This window comes from Acipenser ruthenus, chromosome 23, assembly GCF_902713425.1.
Source record: "Acipenser ruthenus chromosome 23, fAciRut3.2 maternal haplotype, whole genome shotgun sequence".
Lineage (NCBI taxonomy): Eukaryota > Metazoa > Chordata > Actinopteri > Acipenseriformes > Acipenseridae > Acipenser > Acipenser ruthenus.
The window spans coordinates 20,566,103-20,584,032 of record NC_081211.1 but is presented as its reverse complement, the minus strand read 5'-3'; the positions used below and the strand labels follow the sequence as shown (position 1 = coordinate 20,584,032).

Below are 17,930 nucleotides of genomic sequence, written 5' to 3'. Positions count from 1 at the left end.
AAAATATACTGAAGATGAAATCAAAGGAATAACTAAGATATTAAATGTATAGTTTCCTTGATTAAACAATGATTAACCAAACCAAGACACCAGTATTACCAATTACTGCTAACTGGCTCTAGATATGTTACATACTACTGATCACTCTGTTATACAGGTGCACGCCACTAACAGATCCTGTTAAAACAGAGTTCCGTTTACAACGTATTGAGGAGGAATGCCCCTGCCAAACAACACGGGATTTAATGGGTAATTACTCTGCTTAAAACCGACTTTCCTGTTCCACAGGCATGTCTTTTGCGTTTAATATGTACCGTTTAATACATACAGAAGTGTTTTATTAGATACAGTATTCCTGTTCCACAGTCAGATGTTTTGCGTTTAATACGTACAGTTTAATACATACAGTAGTGTTTTATTAGATACAGTTTTCCTGTCCCACAGGCAGATGTTTCGCGTTTAATACGTACAGTTTAATACATACAGTAGTGTTTTATTAGGTACAGTTTTCACGTTCCACAGGTAGATATTTTGTGCTAATAAGGTTCATCCGGGACAGTAAATGACCGTCACGACGGCATTTGTGTCGTCAGGCAGGAAAAACAGTTGCTGTTTACTTTTATTCTATGTTTTTGTTGGCACAGCCATTGTACAGTTTAAAACGTATAACGTACACAATTTTAATTACATTTAGCGAAAACATACATTCGTAAAATGGTCCTACTTATTACATTGAACGTCCCACAGGGGCGTGTTTTGTATAAATAATAAACTCCTGTTCTTTGGCAGTTAAGCTTTCTTGTATTGTTGATATTTAAGGTACTTATGTTCGCAGTTACATACAGCATTTCGAATTGTGTTTACTATGTACTTTGTTTATAAAATACTGATTTCCATTGTCCCTTACCGTTATAAGTGGAGTGCATACAGATAGGTAATATATAACTCATTACTTCCAGATTGTTAAAAAAAGGACCCACCCTTCCACCCCTCTGAAAATAAATAAATAAATAAATAAATAAATAAGTCACTTGCCATGTATTTACAAATCTAAATTATGCAGTCACCTCCTACACGTTAGCAGTCGCATATATTCGCATATACAGTATTCGCAGAGCGTGAAATTGGCAGTTATATATAGTTCATCTTTGTGTTGTATCTAAGCAAACCTGGGCTCCACGTGACTAAGGCTATAGCATTACAACCAAACAGCTGAGTTTAGCACCCTTGACTCCTAATTGTGTATATACATTTGTAACTTAATAAAATCTGCTTACCTCGATGTCTTTTCGAGTCGAAAGAGTCCTGTTACACGAGTCTGTTCGGTTATCCATAATAAGTTCTCCATTTGTACGTGGAAAAGGCGCGTTAAAAACCAAAAAGTCACTCTTAGATGTCTCCGAAGTTAAACACACGTCGTAGTGCTGGGTTTTAGAGTAGGCCCAGCTTCCATCGGGGTTTGATGTAATCATAGGCGTGCTATACCTATTGAAATGATTGTCATCAGTCCGGTGACATTTAATGACGATGAAAACAAGAAGAGCCAATACAAATATAATTGATATAGAAGCAATGGAAATAACTAAATACAGATTTAAATTAGTGAAATGATCTTCTTTTTGGGGTGTTTGCTTCAATTGTGAATGTTCTTCTTGAGTGCTGTCGATAACCAATATAGTCAAGGTCACAGTGGCTGATAACGGTGGCTCTCCGTGGTCCTGAACTAAAATGACCACATCTTGTTGATTGGAGTCATTATCCTCGAGGTGTCGTTTTGTTCTAATTTCACCTGTGTTTAGACTAATGCTGAATAGATCGGTTCCTTTTGGTTCCACAATGTGGTAAGAAAGCCACGCATTGTATCCAGAATCAGGATCGAACGCCCGTACCTTGGCCACAAAATATCCAACATCGGCAGAGTGTGGAATGCCCTCAGTGAGACCGACATTGAAATGTGGCGTAAGAATGACCGGACAGTTGTCGTTCTCATCAAGAATAAATACGTTCACAGTGACGTTGCTTGTGAGCTGAGGGTCCCCAGAATCATCAGCTTGGACGTGGAACTGGAATACTTTTAGTTCTTCATAATTAAAAGAATGCATGCTATAGACATTACCACTGACAGAGTCCACGTTAATAAAAGTAGAAAGGGGTACGCCATGGATCGCACTTTCTAATAGAGAGTATGTTACTATAGCGTTTCTATCTAAATCGGGATCTGATGCATTTACAGTAAGCAGAATAGATCCAGTTGGAGTATTTTCCTTTTGATAGACCGTCACAACAGACTGTGGGAAAAACGGTGCGTTGTCGTTGACATCTGAAACTTGAACAGTGATAATTTGGATGAGGGAAAGTGGTGGCGACCCTTCATCTGTCGCTGTAATCGTCACATTGTACTCAGATACACGTTCACGGTCCAGAACTCCCTCTAGCATTAAATAATAATAATTCTGAAATGATTTAAGTAATTTAAAAGGGGCTGTCTCAATAATTTGGCAATTTACGTTTCCATTTTTGCCACCATCTTTGTCTGAAACACTGATTAGCGCGATCACAGTGCCAATTTTAGCGTCCTCCTGGACGGGGCTTAGCAGAGATGTCACTGTTATTTCAGGAGGGTTGTCATTAAGATCCATAACCTCAACCAACACTTTACAATGACCGGTCATTGCCACCTGGCCTTTGTCCTGAGCTTGTACACGAATTTCAAAAACATTCGTTCCTTCAAAATCTAGGTCACCCTTAACACGAATTTCACCAGTGCTAGAATCTATGTCGAACATATCTGCAATGGTTTTGAGGCCACGGTTACCAAAAGAATAAAGAATTTCGCCATTTAAGCCTTCATCCGGGTCTGTTGCATTTAGTTGTATTATTGCAGTCCCATGTGGCACATTTTCAAACACCCTCACTTTATACACCGAGCTACTGAAAACGGGAGCGTTGTCATTGGCATCTAGCACTTTGACAAAAATCATTGCGGTTCCAGATTTCGGTGGGTTTCCACCATCGACAGCTGTCAGCACAAGTTCAACCAAAGGCTGCGTCTCTCGGTCTAAAGCTTTCTGCAGCACTAACTCGACAGATATACTCTGGTCATCGTTTGTTTGTACATCTAAAATAAAATAATTGTTAGAACTGAGTTCATATTTATTTAGCGAATTCGTGCCCACATCTGCGTCATAAGCACTCTCCAAAGGAAACCGAGCCCCTGGAACAGTGAGCTGCTCAACAACATTTAAGTATATAGAACTAATAGGGAACACCGGTGAATTGTCATTGACATCTAAGATATTAATTCCCACACGGTATAATTTTAATGGATTGTTCAGAATAGCTTCTAAATTTACAGAGCAAGTGAGAGCGTTATGACAAAGTTCCTCTCTGTTTATTCTTTCATTAACAAACAGAATTCCGTTATTTAAATTTACCTCAAAATACTGTTTCTGGGACCCCGAGACAATCCGAAACCTGCGAGCTGCCAATTCTTGGACACCTAGATTCAGGTCCTTAGCTATGTTTCCAACAAAGCTCCCCTCTTCTGATTCCTCCGCAATAGAGTAAATAAGTTGCCCCAAAACAAGATTCCAAAGGCAAGACAGCAACACAAAGAGAAAACAAACTCCCACAGGATGTCTTCGGTTTGAACAAATCATAGCTGCAGAAGTACCATGTATGTATGTAATCCAATGCACTGCAGTGTCAGCAACCACTCATTCCAGAATTACCATTGCGATTAAAAAAATAGCTACATCTGACGTCATTCATACATCTGTGCCATTATTCCATTCTTCATGAAAATGTATCCAAAATGGAGATCGCAATCCAAGGACAATAGATGAATCTTACACAGCATGCAGGTCCAATGTAAAATCCCGACAGATCTGATAAACGCCTTAGATATATTTAATTATTTCGACACGTCTTCTTGTATACGAAACGCTGTATTCAAATGCACAGCACATACCTCTCGCATATAATATACCATGTAGAGCTTGCTCGGCTTGCCGACTGAAGTAAAGGTTTCTACTGGGATACATCGGGTTTCATTCCGACTAGAGGAGGAGCAACAGCAAGCCTTTGTTCTGCTTTAACTAGAAGGTCTACAGCGACACACGGCGGCTGAATTATAAAATTGCTACAAGCAGGACCAGAATGTATTTTATTTTCTGGAAAAATATATATAAAGAATTGACAAAACATTCAATTATGTTGGTATTACTAACATATTATTAAAGCATGATCCTAATATGGTCATGAAAAATAACTCAAATAAAACATACACGAAATATTAGTATTTCCAAGATATTTGTCCACAAGTAGCTTTGCATATGTTTGCACTGTGTTTCTCTGGCTTTGTTGCAGAGAAACTGACTGGCCCTGCTGCTTTGTCTGGCTGTAAGTTGTGTCATCACTGGGGGGTGGTCTTACAAACTAGGTTTGTATGATTTTCTGTTAGACATCAACGACACCATGAGGTTCAAAAATGATTACACCGGATAAGAAATTGAAATGGAGATAAGTAATGCAATGTAATTTACCATATTGTGTATAATGTGTGTGTGTGTGTGTGTGTGTGAGTGTGTGTGTGTGTGTGTGTGTGTGTGTGTGTGTGTATATATATATATATATATATATATATATATATATATATATATATATATATATATATATATATATATATATATATATATATATATATATATATATCCACAATGAGGTATTATATACACTGCTAATGTTTGTATTTAAAGAAGACAATAATTGTGTTAAATATAACACAATTTGTGAGACCAGCAACAGGTATACAGGTTTTTCTTTTTCAGTTAAATCAATATCATGCCTAAACTAAAAACACCAAGCTACCACTCCACGTATGAGAAAGTGAATTAAAGAGAAATAACCATGTATTGTTAATGAATTTAAATGTACATTACAGTGTATCAGTCGAATATGTTTTTTTTCCCTCAAGATGATTACGATCATATGTCATTCATTAATATAAAAATAAACACACAGTGTTTGTAAAAACAGACTGATGAAAGTTGTTGTACAAATGAGTCTGTGATGTGTTTTAAAATGGGACATTGGGAAGAGAAAATGAAAACAGAACAGTTTGGGAAATCTTAAATTCTTCTAATATTTCTATACCTCAGAATTCTTACATACATACATACATACATACATACATACATACATACATACATACATACATACATACATACATATGGTTTTACTACATTTATTTATTTATTTTATTACAATTTGTATTTAGCTAATTCTGACTACAATGACACAGTTTATGCTGGTACGTCTCTAGGTGGCCCTCTGTTCAAACTGTGAGCTACATAAGAACTTAGAGGTCCTCATCTGAACATCAGAGTGTGACGACAATGCTTCTTAAAGTATTGGGTATGTATACTGTATGGCGGGACTTTTGAATTTAAATATTTTTCTACAATTACCTCGTGTGGTTTACCAACATGACATCACCAGAAATAACTACAATGCGGCTGATGTACTGAATGACACTGGAAACAATGACATTTACTATATGTTACAGCTGGATACTACCGCAATAAAGACAATATATTGCGTACGAATATCAAATAATGACATTGTTAAATATATTTAGTGACTCACCACAGCATAGAATTTCGTTCCGTTTTCGTCAACAATGATTGTCTGCTCGTTGAATCCCGATTGTGTGTGCATGTTTCCGTTGCTTCTCAAAGTATCCCCATGAATCTGTTGCGTGCCAGTCATCGAGTCGTGTTTGGAGCATTCCTGAGACAAATGCATTTGGTAGCGGTAAGTGTGAAAGAGTGATCCGCCTGCGCTGCCATCGCCATAGTTCAGATATGGAGCAAACGTCTGGTTAGACTTGTGGCATCTGGCTTTGTAACAGTGAGTAGTTACGAGGGCGATAACACTAACTAAAAATAGGAAGGAAATCGACCCCAGCGTTATGATTAAATACAGAGTTAGTTGGGAAGCGTCATCTGGACTTTTGAACTGGTCTTTGAAAGAAGTTGAAAACAAAGGAACGTTTTCTTCTGTGTTTTCCACAACTTCGATGTCCATGTTTACGGTTGCTGAGAGTGAAGGACTGCCGCCGTCCTTAACTGTAATTGTGAGTTTATGAAGGGCAACATCCGTATCTACAAAAAGTCTTCGTGTTCTAATTTCCCCTGTGTAAAGCCCCACAGCAAACAGGCTTGGGTCTGTAATGTCACTTAGTTTGAATGAGACCCATGCATTGTAACCAATGTCAGCATCATTTGCTCTGATCTTGGTGACCAGAAAACCTGTGTTCACAGATCTTGGAACTTTCTCTACAGCCACGAGCGACCCGCTATTCGATAAAGGAGACAGTATGACCGGCGCATTGTCATTCTGGTCAAGAATATACACGTGGACGGTAACATTCGAAGTAAGCGGATTGAGTCCGTTATCTTTAGCTTGAACTTCAAAATGAAAGTTCTTTAACTTCTCGCAGTCAAAACTATTCAGCGCGTAAATGTTTCCATTCTCAGGGTTAATTGACAAAATAGCAGACACCGGTCGATCATCAATCTGTTTTTCGAAAACCGAGTAAGAAACCTTTCCGTTCTCCATGCTATCTGGATCCAGCGCAGTAATTTGGAAAATAGAAGCGCCTGGTGCATTATTTTCTTGAATATATAGGCTGTAAAATGACTGCTCAAAACGGGGCGGATTGTCATTTACATCAGAAATCGTAATTCTAACTGTTTTAATGCCATAAAGAGGCGGAGAACCAAAATCTGTAGCAGTGATTGTAACATTATACTCTGGTGTTGTTTCTCTGTCTAGAAAACCATCAATTACCAAAGAATAAAAGTTTGTTTTAAATGACGGCTTCAATTTAAATGGCACGTTTGGAGACAATGAACACTTAACTTTAGCGTTGTCTCCTGAGTCAGCATCAGTAACACTAATTAGAGCTACTACTGTGTCTACAGGGGTATCTTCCTTTAACGGATTAGAAAGGGAGCTGACTGTAACCAACGGTGCGTTATCGTTAACGTCTATTATTTTAACAATTACACTACATTGAGCTACCATTGAGGGTTGCCCCTCGTCCTCAGCCACAAATTCTATATCATAATCACTTTTTTCTTCAAAATCCAGCAACCCTTTAACCTGTATCTCCCCAGAATTAGAATCTATACTAAATGCTTCACGAACATTCTCCATTGTCTTGTCGCTAAAAAAAAATCTAATTTTCCCATTGCTACCCTCATCTGCATCACTGGCGTTAAGTTTAATTACCGGTGTGCCTATGCTTGCGTTCTCCAATACACTAACAGCATATATTTGTTTGGCAAAGACGGGTGGATTGTCATTAGAGTCCAGCACTGTTATCGATATATCCACCGTCCCTGACCTTTCCGGTGAGCCACCATCAACTGCAGTCAAAACTAAATTGTGAACTGACTGAAGCTCCCTGTCCAGTTGCTTTCTTAAAACTAGAAATGGTACTTTCTTGTGTTCGTTTCGTGTTTCAACATGCAGTTGAAAATATTCACTTGGACTGAGCTTGTACGAAGCAAGGGATTTTTTTCCAGTGTCTGGATCATGTGCACTCTCCAGAGAAAACCTCGCTCCTGGTAATACCTGTTCTGCAATTTCAAGAGTCATTGTAGGCTCTGGGAAAATAGGCGAATTATCATTGACATCTAAAATTTCTATCTCAGCATAATGCATCTCAAGAGGGTTTTCTAAAACGATTTCCAGGTTAAGAAAACATGTTAACGTCTGTCCACAAATGTCCTCTCTGTCTATTCTATCATTAATGAATACAATCCCGTTCTTTAGATTTACCTCTGTATATTTTTTCTTAGCTCCGGTCGACATTCGAAACTTGCGAGCAGACAGGGCATTAACATCCAATCCCAAATCCTCAACAATGTTTCCAACAAAGGTCCCCACTTCCAATTCCTCTTGAATTCTGTACCTAATCTGCCCCGTTGTTGCTTCCCAAAAGCAGGATAGAAAAATAAAGCAAACGCATTTCCATTTTGGAGTCCTGTGAAAATCCAGACGGTCTGCGTGCATCTTGTTGGTGAAAAAAACAAACACAACCCAAATGTGGAGAGAAACTGCTGTCGATTTGCTGTAGCACTGGAGAATATTTATCCAAAAATAATTTAACGACCCTTGAAAAAAGGGGGAGAGGTATTAATCCTTTCCTCTGTACGTGCGCTGAAACTGACTGTCATTCTCTTGCTTTGTCCATCTGATTGTATAGCGTCAGCACTGGGGGTGGTCCAGAAGCTTAATGTTAGTTTGCACGAGATTCTGTTGGACAACAGCGACGCCGTGAGTATTATTTAATAACTGCCAGTGTGTACTGACTTGTACTGAACTAAAACAGTAAGCAGTGTTGGCACTACTACTACTACTACTACTACTACTACTACTACTACTACTACTACTAATAATAATAATAATAATAATAATAATAATAATAATAATAATAATAATAATAATAATATGTTCCTTCCTGCAATTAATCAGTTTGTTATTGTTACAATTGTGCCATTTGCCATTCATTATGATTGTGTCAATAATGTAAAATGTTCTACTATCCTTTAGTAAAATTTCTATGCTTTAATCATGTCAGATAGAGAATCTTTGACTCATTGTCATTAATAATTAGTTTATATTTCCATGCCTGGTGGAGCATGATGTTTAGCTTTGTATCTTAATCAAACAAATACATACATACATACATACATACATACATACATACATACATACATACATACATACATACATACATACATACATACATACATACATACATACAGTGCCTATAGAAAGTCTACACCCCCTTGAACTTTTTTTGACATTTTGTTGTGCCTTTCATGCATTTAAATGAGGATTTTTCTCCATCTACACACCATACTCCACACTTATAGGAGGCTGTGTGGTCCAGTGTTCAAAGGAACAGGCTTATAACCAAGAGGTCCTCGGTTCAAATCCCACCTCAGCCATTCTCATTGTGTGACCCTAAGCAAGTCACTTAACCTCCTTGTGCTCCGTCTTTCGGGTGAGACATAGTTGTAAGTGACTCTGCAGCTGATGCATAGTTCACACACCCTCGTCTCTGTAAGTCACCTTGGATAAAGGCGTATGCTAAATAACAAATATATATATATATATATATATATATATATATATATATATATATATATATATATATATATATATATATATATATATATATATATATATATATTCTCAATACAATTATATATAAAAAATACAAAACTGAAAGATCATAATTGGATAAGTCTCCAACCCCCTGAATTAATACTTGGTGGAAGCACCTTTGGCATCAATTACAGCTGTGAGTCTGTTGGGATAGGTCTCTACCAACTTTGCACACCTAGATTTGGCAATATTTGACCATTCTTCTTTACAAAACTATTCAAGCTCTGTCAAGTTCCTTGGGGAGCGTTGATGGGCAGCAAACTTCAAGTCATGCCACAAATTTTCAATTGGATTTAGGTCGGGGGTCTGACTGGGCCACTCAAGGACATTTACAATTATATTGACATTGCATTACATATAATGTCTGACATGACTTATCACAATAGAAAACATCATTCCATTTTCAGCAACACTGTGAGTACTGTGAGCTCCTGGTCTCACCACCACTGAAACCAACGTCTCCATTTGGTTGCTTAACAGCCATGGGGTCACTGTCTGTGGTTTCCTGAGATAAATACACGTGGAAACTGTACGTGCGGTAGAGGTATCCACACCTGCTAGCATCCCCATAATTAAAATAAGAATGGAGTCTGGTTGGATTTTTGACATTTTGTTTTGTAAAACTGCGTTGCAATTAGGATTATTATGTTGATTACTTGAGAAGGGCTATCAGTTTTTGTGGATCGTTCTCTGAAACTGTAAGTCAGCAACTGTAGTGTCAACCACTTCTATATTCATTCTCATTGTAGTTGAAAGTGGGGGGACCTCCATCTCATGCCAAGATTACCAGTTTATGAATAACAGCATCAGTATCTCTAAAACGTCATTGTGTTCTAACTTCACATGTTTAAAGTCCAATAGCGAGCAAGTTGAAGTCTGTTGCCTAGTAGCTTTAAACGAAACCCAAGCGTTATAACTAAGGTCAGCATCTTATGTCCTAATCTTTGTTATCAGATAACCCATGTCCTTTGATTTGGAGACCTTTTCTTACAACAGACATAGATCCATTATTATGAGTTGTCAGTTTGATCAAGAGTAAATACGTCACCAGTAACGCTGGTACTAAACTTGTGCAGAGAATAACTTATGATCACACAAAAGCGATTGCCTTTAATGGTATAGAATAAGGAAATTGCAACATATGCAAGTATAAGTTTATATCAGAAAACATAGATATCAACAACTTAGCAGTTATAAATCGTCTTTGTTTTGTAAAATAATCATCTTTAATGAGGTTATACACATTATAAAATGTTACGCAATCATTAGCATTTGAGCATACTAAAGTACAAAAAGAATAGAAAGAAATGGAAATACAAAAACACTTGCCATTGTGAAAGCATACCCCAAACTGACTATTTTATACACAAAGTTTCAAAATGCTTCTGTGGTGGAGACGGCAGCCAAATGTAAAGGTTTCATCGTGACTCGGTACATAGAGACTTGTACTGTAACACTTGAAATGTATTTGCTTACGAGTGTAAGTCGCCCTGGATAAGGGCGTCTGCTAAGAAATAAATAAATAAATAAATAAATAAATAAATAAATAAATAAATAAATAATAATAATAATAATAATAATAATAATAATAATAATAATAATAATAATAATAATAATAGAGGAAAATGGTTTGTGAATATGGACCAGAACACAGCCTCTTCCCATGATCCCCTTTTAAAAGACGTTCTGAAGGTCTTAAAAAGGGTATTTATCCTATTAAAAGGTATGTGTTTTGTGTTGACACTTTCAAAACCTGAACTTTTCACCTTAAATGCATTAAAGGTTTTCTATAACAGATATGTTTAAAGATACTGAAGTGAAAACCTACTTCACAACATACTCAATTGTAATAATACAACAGGGCCCCTATTATGAAAAGAAGTGCAAAAGCACATTTTCTGAGAAAAATAAAACATTTGTAAACGTGAAAACAAGCATGAAAAAAATTAGTTGCAACTCGATTTTGACTCAAGCATTGAGCATATTTTCCTCAGATAATGTGACTTTTCCATTGCACTTGTTTCAAAATACCTATTTTGCTTTCTGAGACTAAAATGCACATTGCCAGAATATAAGGACCACTTACCTCTCCGGTGTCTGCGATAACCAGAGTATTCCTGTGGCTTCCAACGCCTGATGCCGATCCTATATTCATTGCAGGACCAACAAACATAAAGTGTTTCTCTGCAGCTCTGTACTGGTAGCTATGACACAGAGATCCATCCCCACTAACCTCGGCGTAGTTTGTATCATGGGAATACCTGGTACTTATATAATCCCTTGGTCTGTGACACTGAATAGCAATCAGGGTGATTATGCTCACCACAAACAGTGATGAAATTGAACCCAAAGTGATTATCAAATAAAAAGTTAAGTTATTTCCTTCTTGCTGTTTGGTATTGCTTTTGAAGTCGGAAAATGCAAATGCCTCAGTATTCTCGACAGTTGTTATGCGTATTGTTGCTGTGGTAGAAAGGGAATAGTTTCCATTGTCTTTCACCACTATGATCAGTTTGTGTTCAGTGGCGTCAGTTTCAGTTAATGGTCGAAGTGTCCTGATTGTTCCTGTATTGCGCTCTAAACCAAAGAGAGTAGGATCGGTAGCTTGTTGCAGTGAAAACGACAACCAGGCATTGTATCCAATATCAGCGTCGTGGGCTCTGACTTTTGTTACCAAATATCCTGTTTTCACATTTCGTGGAATTGTCTCTAGGGCTTCAGCAGAACCGTCTTTACTTAATGGAGACAAAATCACCGGCGCATTGTCATTCTGATCAAGAATAAAAACATTCACAGTGACGTTGCTGCTGAGAGTTGGCACTCCAGAGTCTTTAGCCAACACTTTAAATTTAAAGTTTTTAAGTTCTTCAAAATCAAAGCTTCTTATCGCATAGACATTTCCATTGTCTGAATTAATACTAAGAAGAGATGACAGAGGTTTACCCAGAACTTCACCTGCCACGACGTTATACGATACACGCGCATTTTCATTTTGATCCAGATCGAACGCACTTACTGAAAAAATGGAAGCTCCGGGTGCGTTGTTTTCGAGCACGTAAAATGTATATGGATCTTGAGTAAAGCTTGGACTGTTATCATTAATATCAGACACAGTTACTGTGACAGTTTTATATGATGACAAAGAAGGGCGGCCAAAGTCTGTTGCTGTTATGGTAATATTGTACTGAGAAGCAAACTCGCGATCTAACTGCTCCTTCGTTACTAATGAATACAAATTCTCCCGAAAAGATGACTTTAACTCAAAGGGCATATTATCATTTACTGTACAGGAGAATTGTCCATTAGTACCGGAATCAAGGTCTGTAACGCTAATCAGAGCAATCACTGATCCAGGATTTGCGTCCTCGGGAATAAGATTTGACAAAGAGGTTACGTCTATCTCCGGTGTATTGTCGTTTACATCTTTTATCTTTACAACAACACTACAGTGCACAGTAAAGGGGGACTGACTCTTATCGGTAGCTTGTACATCAATCTCATAAGACTCCTTTTCTTCGAAATCTATCAGTCCTTTCACCTTGATTTCCCCTGTGTTACTGTCCAACACAAAGAGTTCCGACGCTTTACTTCTAAGCGTGTTACCAAAAGAGTACTCAACGACTCCATTAAGTCCGTCATCTAAATCGGTGGCATTTACTTTTATTAAAAAAGTACCTATCGGGACATTTTCCTGCAGTGTTACTGAATAAACCTCTTGGTCAAATACAGGTGCATTATCATTAATGTCAAGAACAATTACAGTAATGTTGAGGGTACCCAATCTGGGAGGGGTTCCCCCATCAAAGGCGGTCAGGAGCAAATTGTGCTCAGTGTTACGTTCTCTATCTAAATGTTTTTGTAATACCAAAACAGGAATTTTATTATCATCGCCACGATCCTTTACATCCAGTTCAAAATGCTCGTTTTGGCTCAATTGATAAAAGCTAAGTGAATTGATACCAACATCTGGGTCATGCGCACCCTCTAACGGGAAGCGCGCTCCTGGCAGAGTAGATTCTGGAATTTCCAAGTGATTCTCTTTGTCTGGGAAACTCGGAGAATGGTCATTTACATCTAAAATTTCTATTTCAATATAATGCATTTCTAGAGGATTCTCTATAATCGTTTTAATATTAATGAAACAGTTATTGTTTCTATCACATAGTTTCTCCCTGTCTATATTGTCATTAACAAACAAAACGCCAGTCTTTTGATTTACCTGCAATAGCTGCTGTTTTGATCCAGAAACAATACGAAATCTGCGATCCGATAGTTTGCTAATGTCTAGCCCCATATCCTTGGCTATATTTCCAACAAAAGCACCGTTGTTTAATTCTTCTGGTATAGAATAGCGTATTTGCGCAGCAGCCCTTTTCCAGAAGCAACAAAGAAAAGCAAAATGCAAAAGGATCCATTTATGGGCCCATTTTCTTCCATAACCTCTGTTCCTCATGGCGAATAAATCCATTAAAAGCTGATCAGAGTCCTGGCCGTTTTACACAACACATGGAAATCAGTACATGTCCACAGATTAGCACATTTGATTGAAAATATCAAAATAGTTGAACATCACAGTTGTCTACACCCGAGCTGACTGGTTCCCTTTCATACTGCGACAAGAACAGATACCAATTTTACTGCTTTGTCTTGTGTTTAAATCGGCCCTACAAGGGGAAGGGCTTCTCATCTCTGTAAGAATTAAAATAGTATTGCTAGGCAGCAGTGACACCGCGCGTCTCTGTACAAAATTGCATTTCAATTATATAATGACTCTGTAAACATATACAATTCAGTAATACCGATTAATTCAATTATTGCAGCATGTTGATTATCATCGATGTCTAATAATCTGTGCGTTGTCTTTTAACATCCCTGATCTTGCAGGGAATTAGAAAGGAATTCATATTGATTTTACCTGTATAATATCCGTCCTTTTATTTTCTTATTGTCAAAATAGTAATACAGAATGTATTACTATTCTGACTATTTTGACACTAGCATTACTACACTATTATGTATTTACTCCTTTATTTTTTATATTGGGTATGAAGTTGGACAGGAGTCTTTTCTTTTTGTATAGTGTGGTGAAGGAATCGCTTTGGATTAAGTCTTACATTAATTGTAAAAAAATAAAACACACCATGGCAAGAAAACAACTGTGCCCATACCAACAATTTGAATCAAAATAGTATTAATTGTTATATTTTATTGACATAACCAGTTTACCATGTAATATTAATATATGTCTTTATATATTTCAATCTGCATACTGTCCCGTTGATAGAAGAGTCCACACGCGTCAGAACAATGTATACCCTTTAGATTATAGAGTGGATTATACAGTGCAAGGTGCAACCCGGGGTTAGATCCTGAAATTATTCTAGTTATCTGTCTGCAGTTACCCTTGAAATCCACAAGAGGACGTCGTGTCACACAAGTTATGAAGCGCATTAAAGCAACAACAAAATAAAGTACTATATATAGTAGCCTACTCTTTAAAATACAGAAATTTAAAGTCTAAATACTATTTGACGAAAATTAAAACAAAACGTGTATGTGTTCTAGTATTTTCTATTCCCCGTCCCTTCAAGCTGATATATAAATAAATAAATAGAAATAAATACAATTTACAATATTAAATGGTAAGTGGACATCATAACGACAAGTTTCACAAACCCCAATTAGCACTAATCTTTGACTACTGTACCTAAAACAGTATTAAATAGTATAAGAGTAGAGCTAATCGGGGCCTGTGAAACCAGCTCAAATTGTTTCACTACAGTTCTGTGACTGGATGAATTTTTGTACAAGTGATTAATAAAAAAAAGAAGACTGCAAGTAAATATACATATTTATACTTCGAAAAAAACGTTGATCATTGGAATTGTTTTACAACAAAAAGAGTTTTTAAAATGCCAAAACACAAACACTACAGTGCAATGCATGTATTATAGTGGATATAAAGACTTTAAGTAGGACTTACTTCTCTTGACGGTTGCATTCCAATATCTGAGATTATCAGGGTGTTTCCGTTAATTCCAATGTCCAAAGAGGCGCCAGCGTTCAGATCAGGTTTGACGAACATCAAATCTTTTTGGACAGCATTTGAACACATTCTGTACTGGTAGCTACGGTAAAGCGAACCGTTCCCGCTGACCTCCGCATAGTTAGGATTGTAAGGGTATTTGCTAACAAAATTACCTCTGCGTTTACAACACTGAAGAGCAATCAGGGTGATTATACTGATCACAAATAATGATGAAACTGATCCTAGTGTTATTATTAGGTAAAAGGTGATATCATTTTCTTCTGACTTACTGGACGCTCCCTTGAGCTCAGAAAATATATCACCCTCTGTATCCTCGACAATCGTGATGTGCAGAGTCATTGTTGTAGACAAAGAAATGTTCCCACTATCCTTTACAAGTATGGTAATCTTTTGAAGGACGTCATCATTTTCAGTAAGACGGCGAAGTGTTCTGATTTCTCCTGTGTAGAGTCTTACTCCGAATAATGTCGGGTCAGTAGCGTCTTGTAGTGAAAACGATAACCAAGCGTTATATCCTAAGTCAGCATCATATGCTCTGATTTTTGTAACCAAATATCCTGCATTCACATTTCGAGAAACAGCCTCAGAGGAAACACTAGATCCGCTCTTTGGCAACGGAGACAAGATCACCGGAGCATTGTCATTTTGATCAAGAACAAAAACGTTTACGGTAACATTGCTGCTGAGTGATGGCACACCAGAGTCGCTTGCTAAAACGTAGAATTGGAATTGTTTCAGCTCTTCAAAGTCAAAACTGTTCGTGGCATAGATATTCCCATTATCAGAATTAATGGATACAAAAGATGAGACTGGCCTGTTTTCAATGAGAGTATCCGGAATTAAATATGATATTCGTGTATTTTCATTTTGGTCCATATCAAACGCTTTTACAGATAAAATGGAAGCGCCAGGGACGTTGTTTTCAAGAACATAAAACGTATATGGATTTTGTGGAAACTGTGGTTTGTTATCGTTTACATCAGAAATCGTCACTGAGAATGTTTTAAAGGATGACAGAGGAGGTTTACCCAGGTCCTGTGCTGTTACTATAATGTTGTACTGAGAAGTAACCTCGCGGTCTAAGCGTGCTTTTGTAATTAACGAATACAAATTGTCCTTATAGGATGGTTTTAACTCAAATGGAACATCTTTGGATAATTTGCAGACAATCTTACCATTGACCCCAGAATCGAGGTCAGTAACGCTAATCAGAGCTATAGCAGTGCTAAGTGGTGCGTCCTCAGAAATGTCATTTGTCAGTGAGGTCATCTCTATTTCTGGTGTATTGTCGTTAACATCTATAATGTGTACAACTACACTGCAGTGTACTGACATGGGCACTGGGCCTCTATCAACAGCTTGTACATCAATCTCAAACGCAATATTTGCTTCATAATCTATTGACCCTTTCACTTTGATTTCTCCGGTGTTTTTATCTATGGTGAATAGTTCAGACACTGTATCTTTGTTGCTTTTTCCAAATGCATACATTATTTCACCATTGAGACCTTCGTCCAAATCCGATGCATTTAATTTTATAACAACAGTATCATTAGGAGCGTTTTCTTGCAAATCTACAGAATATACCTGATTATCAAAAACCGGCGTATTGTCATTGATATCAAGAACAGTTACAGTTATCTGGAGTATACCAGATCTCTGTGGATTTCCCCCATCCAGTGCTGTAAGAATCAAATAGTGCATTCCACTCTGCTCTCTGTCTAAAGGTTTCTGCAGTACTAATACCGGGATTTTGCTATATTCAGCCAGCTCAAAGTGATCATTTTTATTTAGCCGATATGAACGAAGAGAATTGGAACCAACATCTGGATCTTGCGCACTCTCTAAAGGGAAGCGTGCTCCTATCTGAGAAGACTCTGCAATTTCCAAATGGGTCTCATTGTCAGAGAATGCAGGAGCGTGATCATTTATATCAACAATTTCCACGTCAACATAGTGAATTTCGACAGGATTTTCAAGAACAATTTTGAGACTTATTAAACAGTCAGCGTTTTGATCGCAGATTTGCTCTCTGTCTATATTTTGATCAACAAACAAAACGCCATTCTTTTGATTTACCTGCAGAAGCTGCTGCTTTGATCCTGAAACAATACGAAAACGGCGATTCTCCAGTTCCTTTATATCGATGCCCAGATCTTGAGCTATATTCCCAACAAACGAGCCATGATCCGATTCTTCAGGAATTGAATAGCGTAGTTGCGCAGAAGCTCTGTTCCAAACCCATGATAGAACAACAAAATGGAGAACAGGAGATCCAAAACCCCAGCTTCTCTTAGACATGACCAACAAAAAAAATACCCCGCTGACTAGGAATTGCTGGTGTGAATCGTCCGAATATTCCTGTATTAGATCCTCGTTATCCAAGTAGTTAAGTATCAAATATGTTTAAAGTAAAATCCCTTATAGTGCTAATGCTGAGCTCTGTGTCTGAAGCTGAGAAAACAGTACACACTGTACAGCTGCCGTGTAGCCATGACTGTGATGTGACGTGGGAACGTGATATTTTCACATTTCAGAAGCTTATTGTTGGACAGCAGCGACACCATGAGCATTTATGTACAATTTTGTTACATGTCTTACAGACATTCATAACCTAAAATCGTGTTTCTTCCAGCTT

At 37.5% G+C, this 17,930-nt stretch overlaps 1 protein-coding gene across 6 annotated transcripts in view; it reads right to left on the bottom strand.

Moving 5' to 3' along the window:
• The window catches only part of LOC117413251 (protocadherin alpha-C2-like), an 86,503-nt gene that overhangs the window by 48,191 nt on the left and 20,382 nt on the right, over nucleotides 1-17,930 (bottom strand). Inside the window, exon 1 of one of the 6 annotated variants that reach the window (XM_058996788.1) lies at nucleotides 5,647-8,258. The exons of 4 other annotated variants lie outside the window; for them this stretch is intronic. In XM_058996788.1, coding sequence (XP_058852771.1) covers nucleotides 5,647-8,082 — 2,436 coding nt within the window. In that variant the 5' untranslated portion in view covers nucleotides 8,083-8,258. Of the gene's footprint in view, nucleotides 1-1,277; nucleotides 4,025-5,646; nucleotides 8,259-17,930 lie in introns of those variants that run through there. One more of the 6 variants, XM_034927142.2, reaches the window with a different exon arrangement.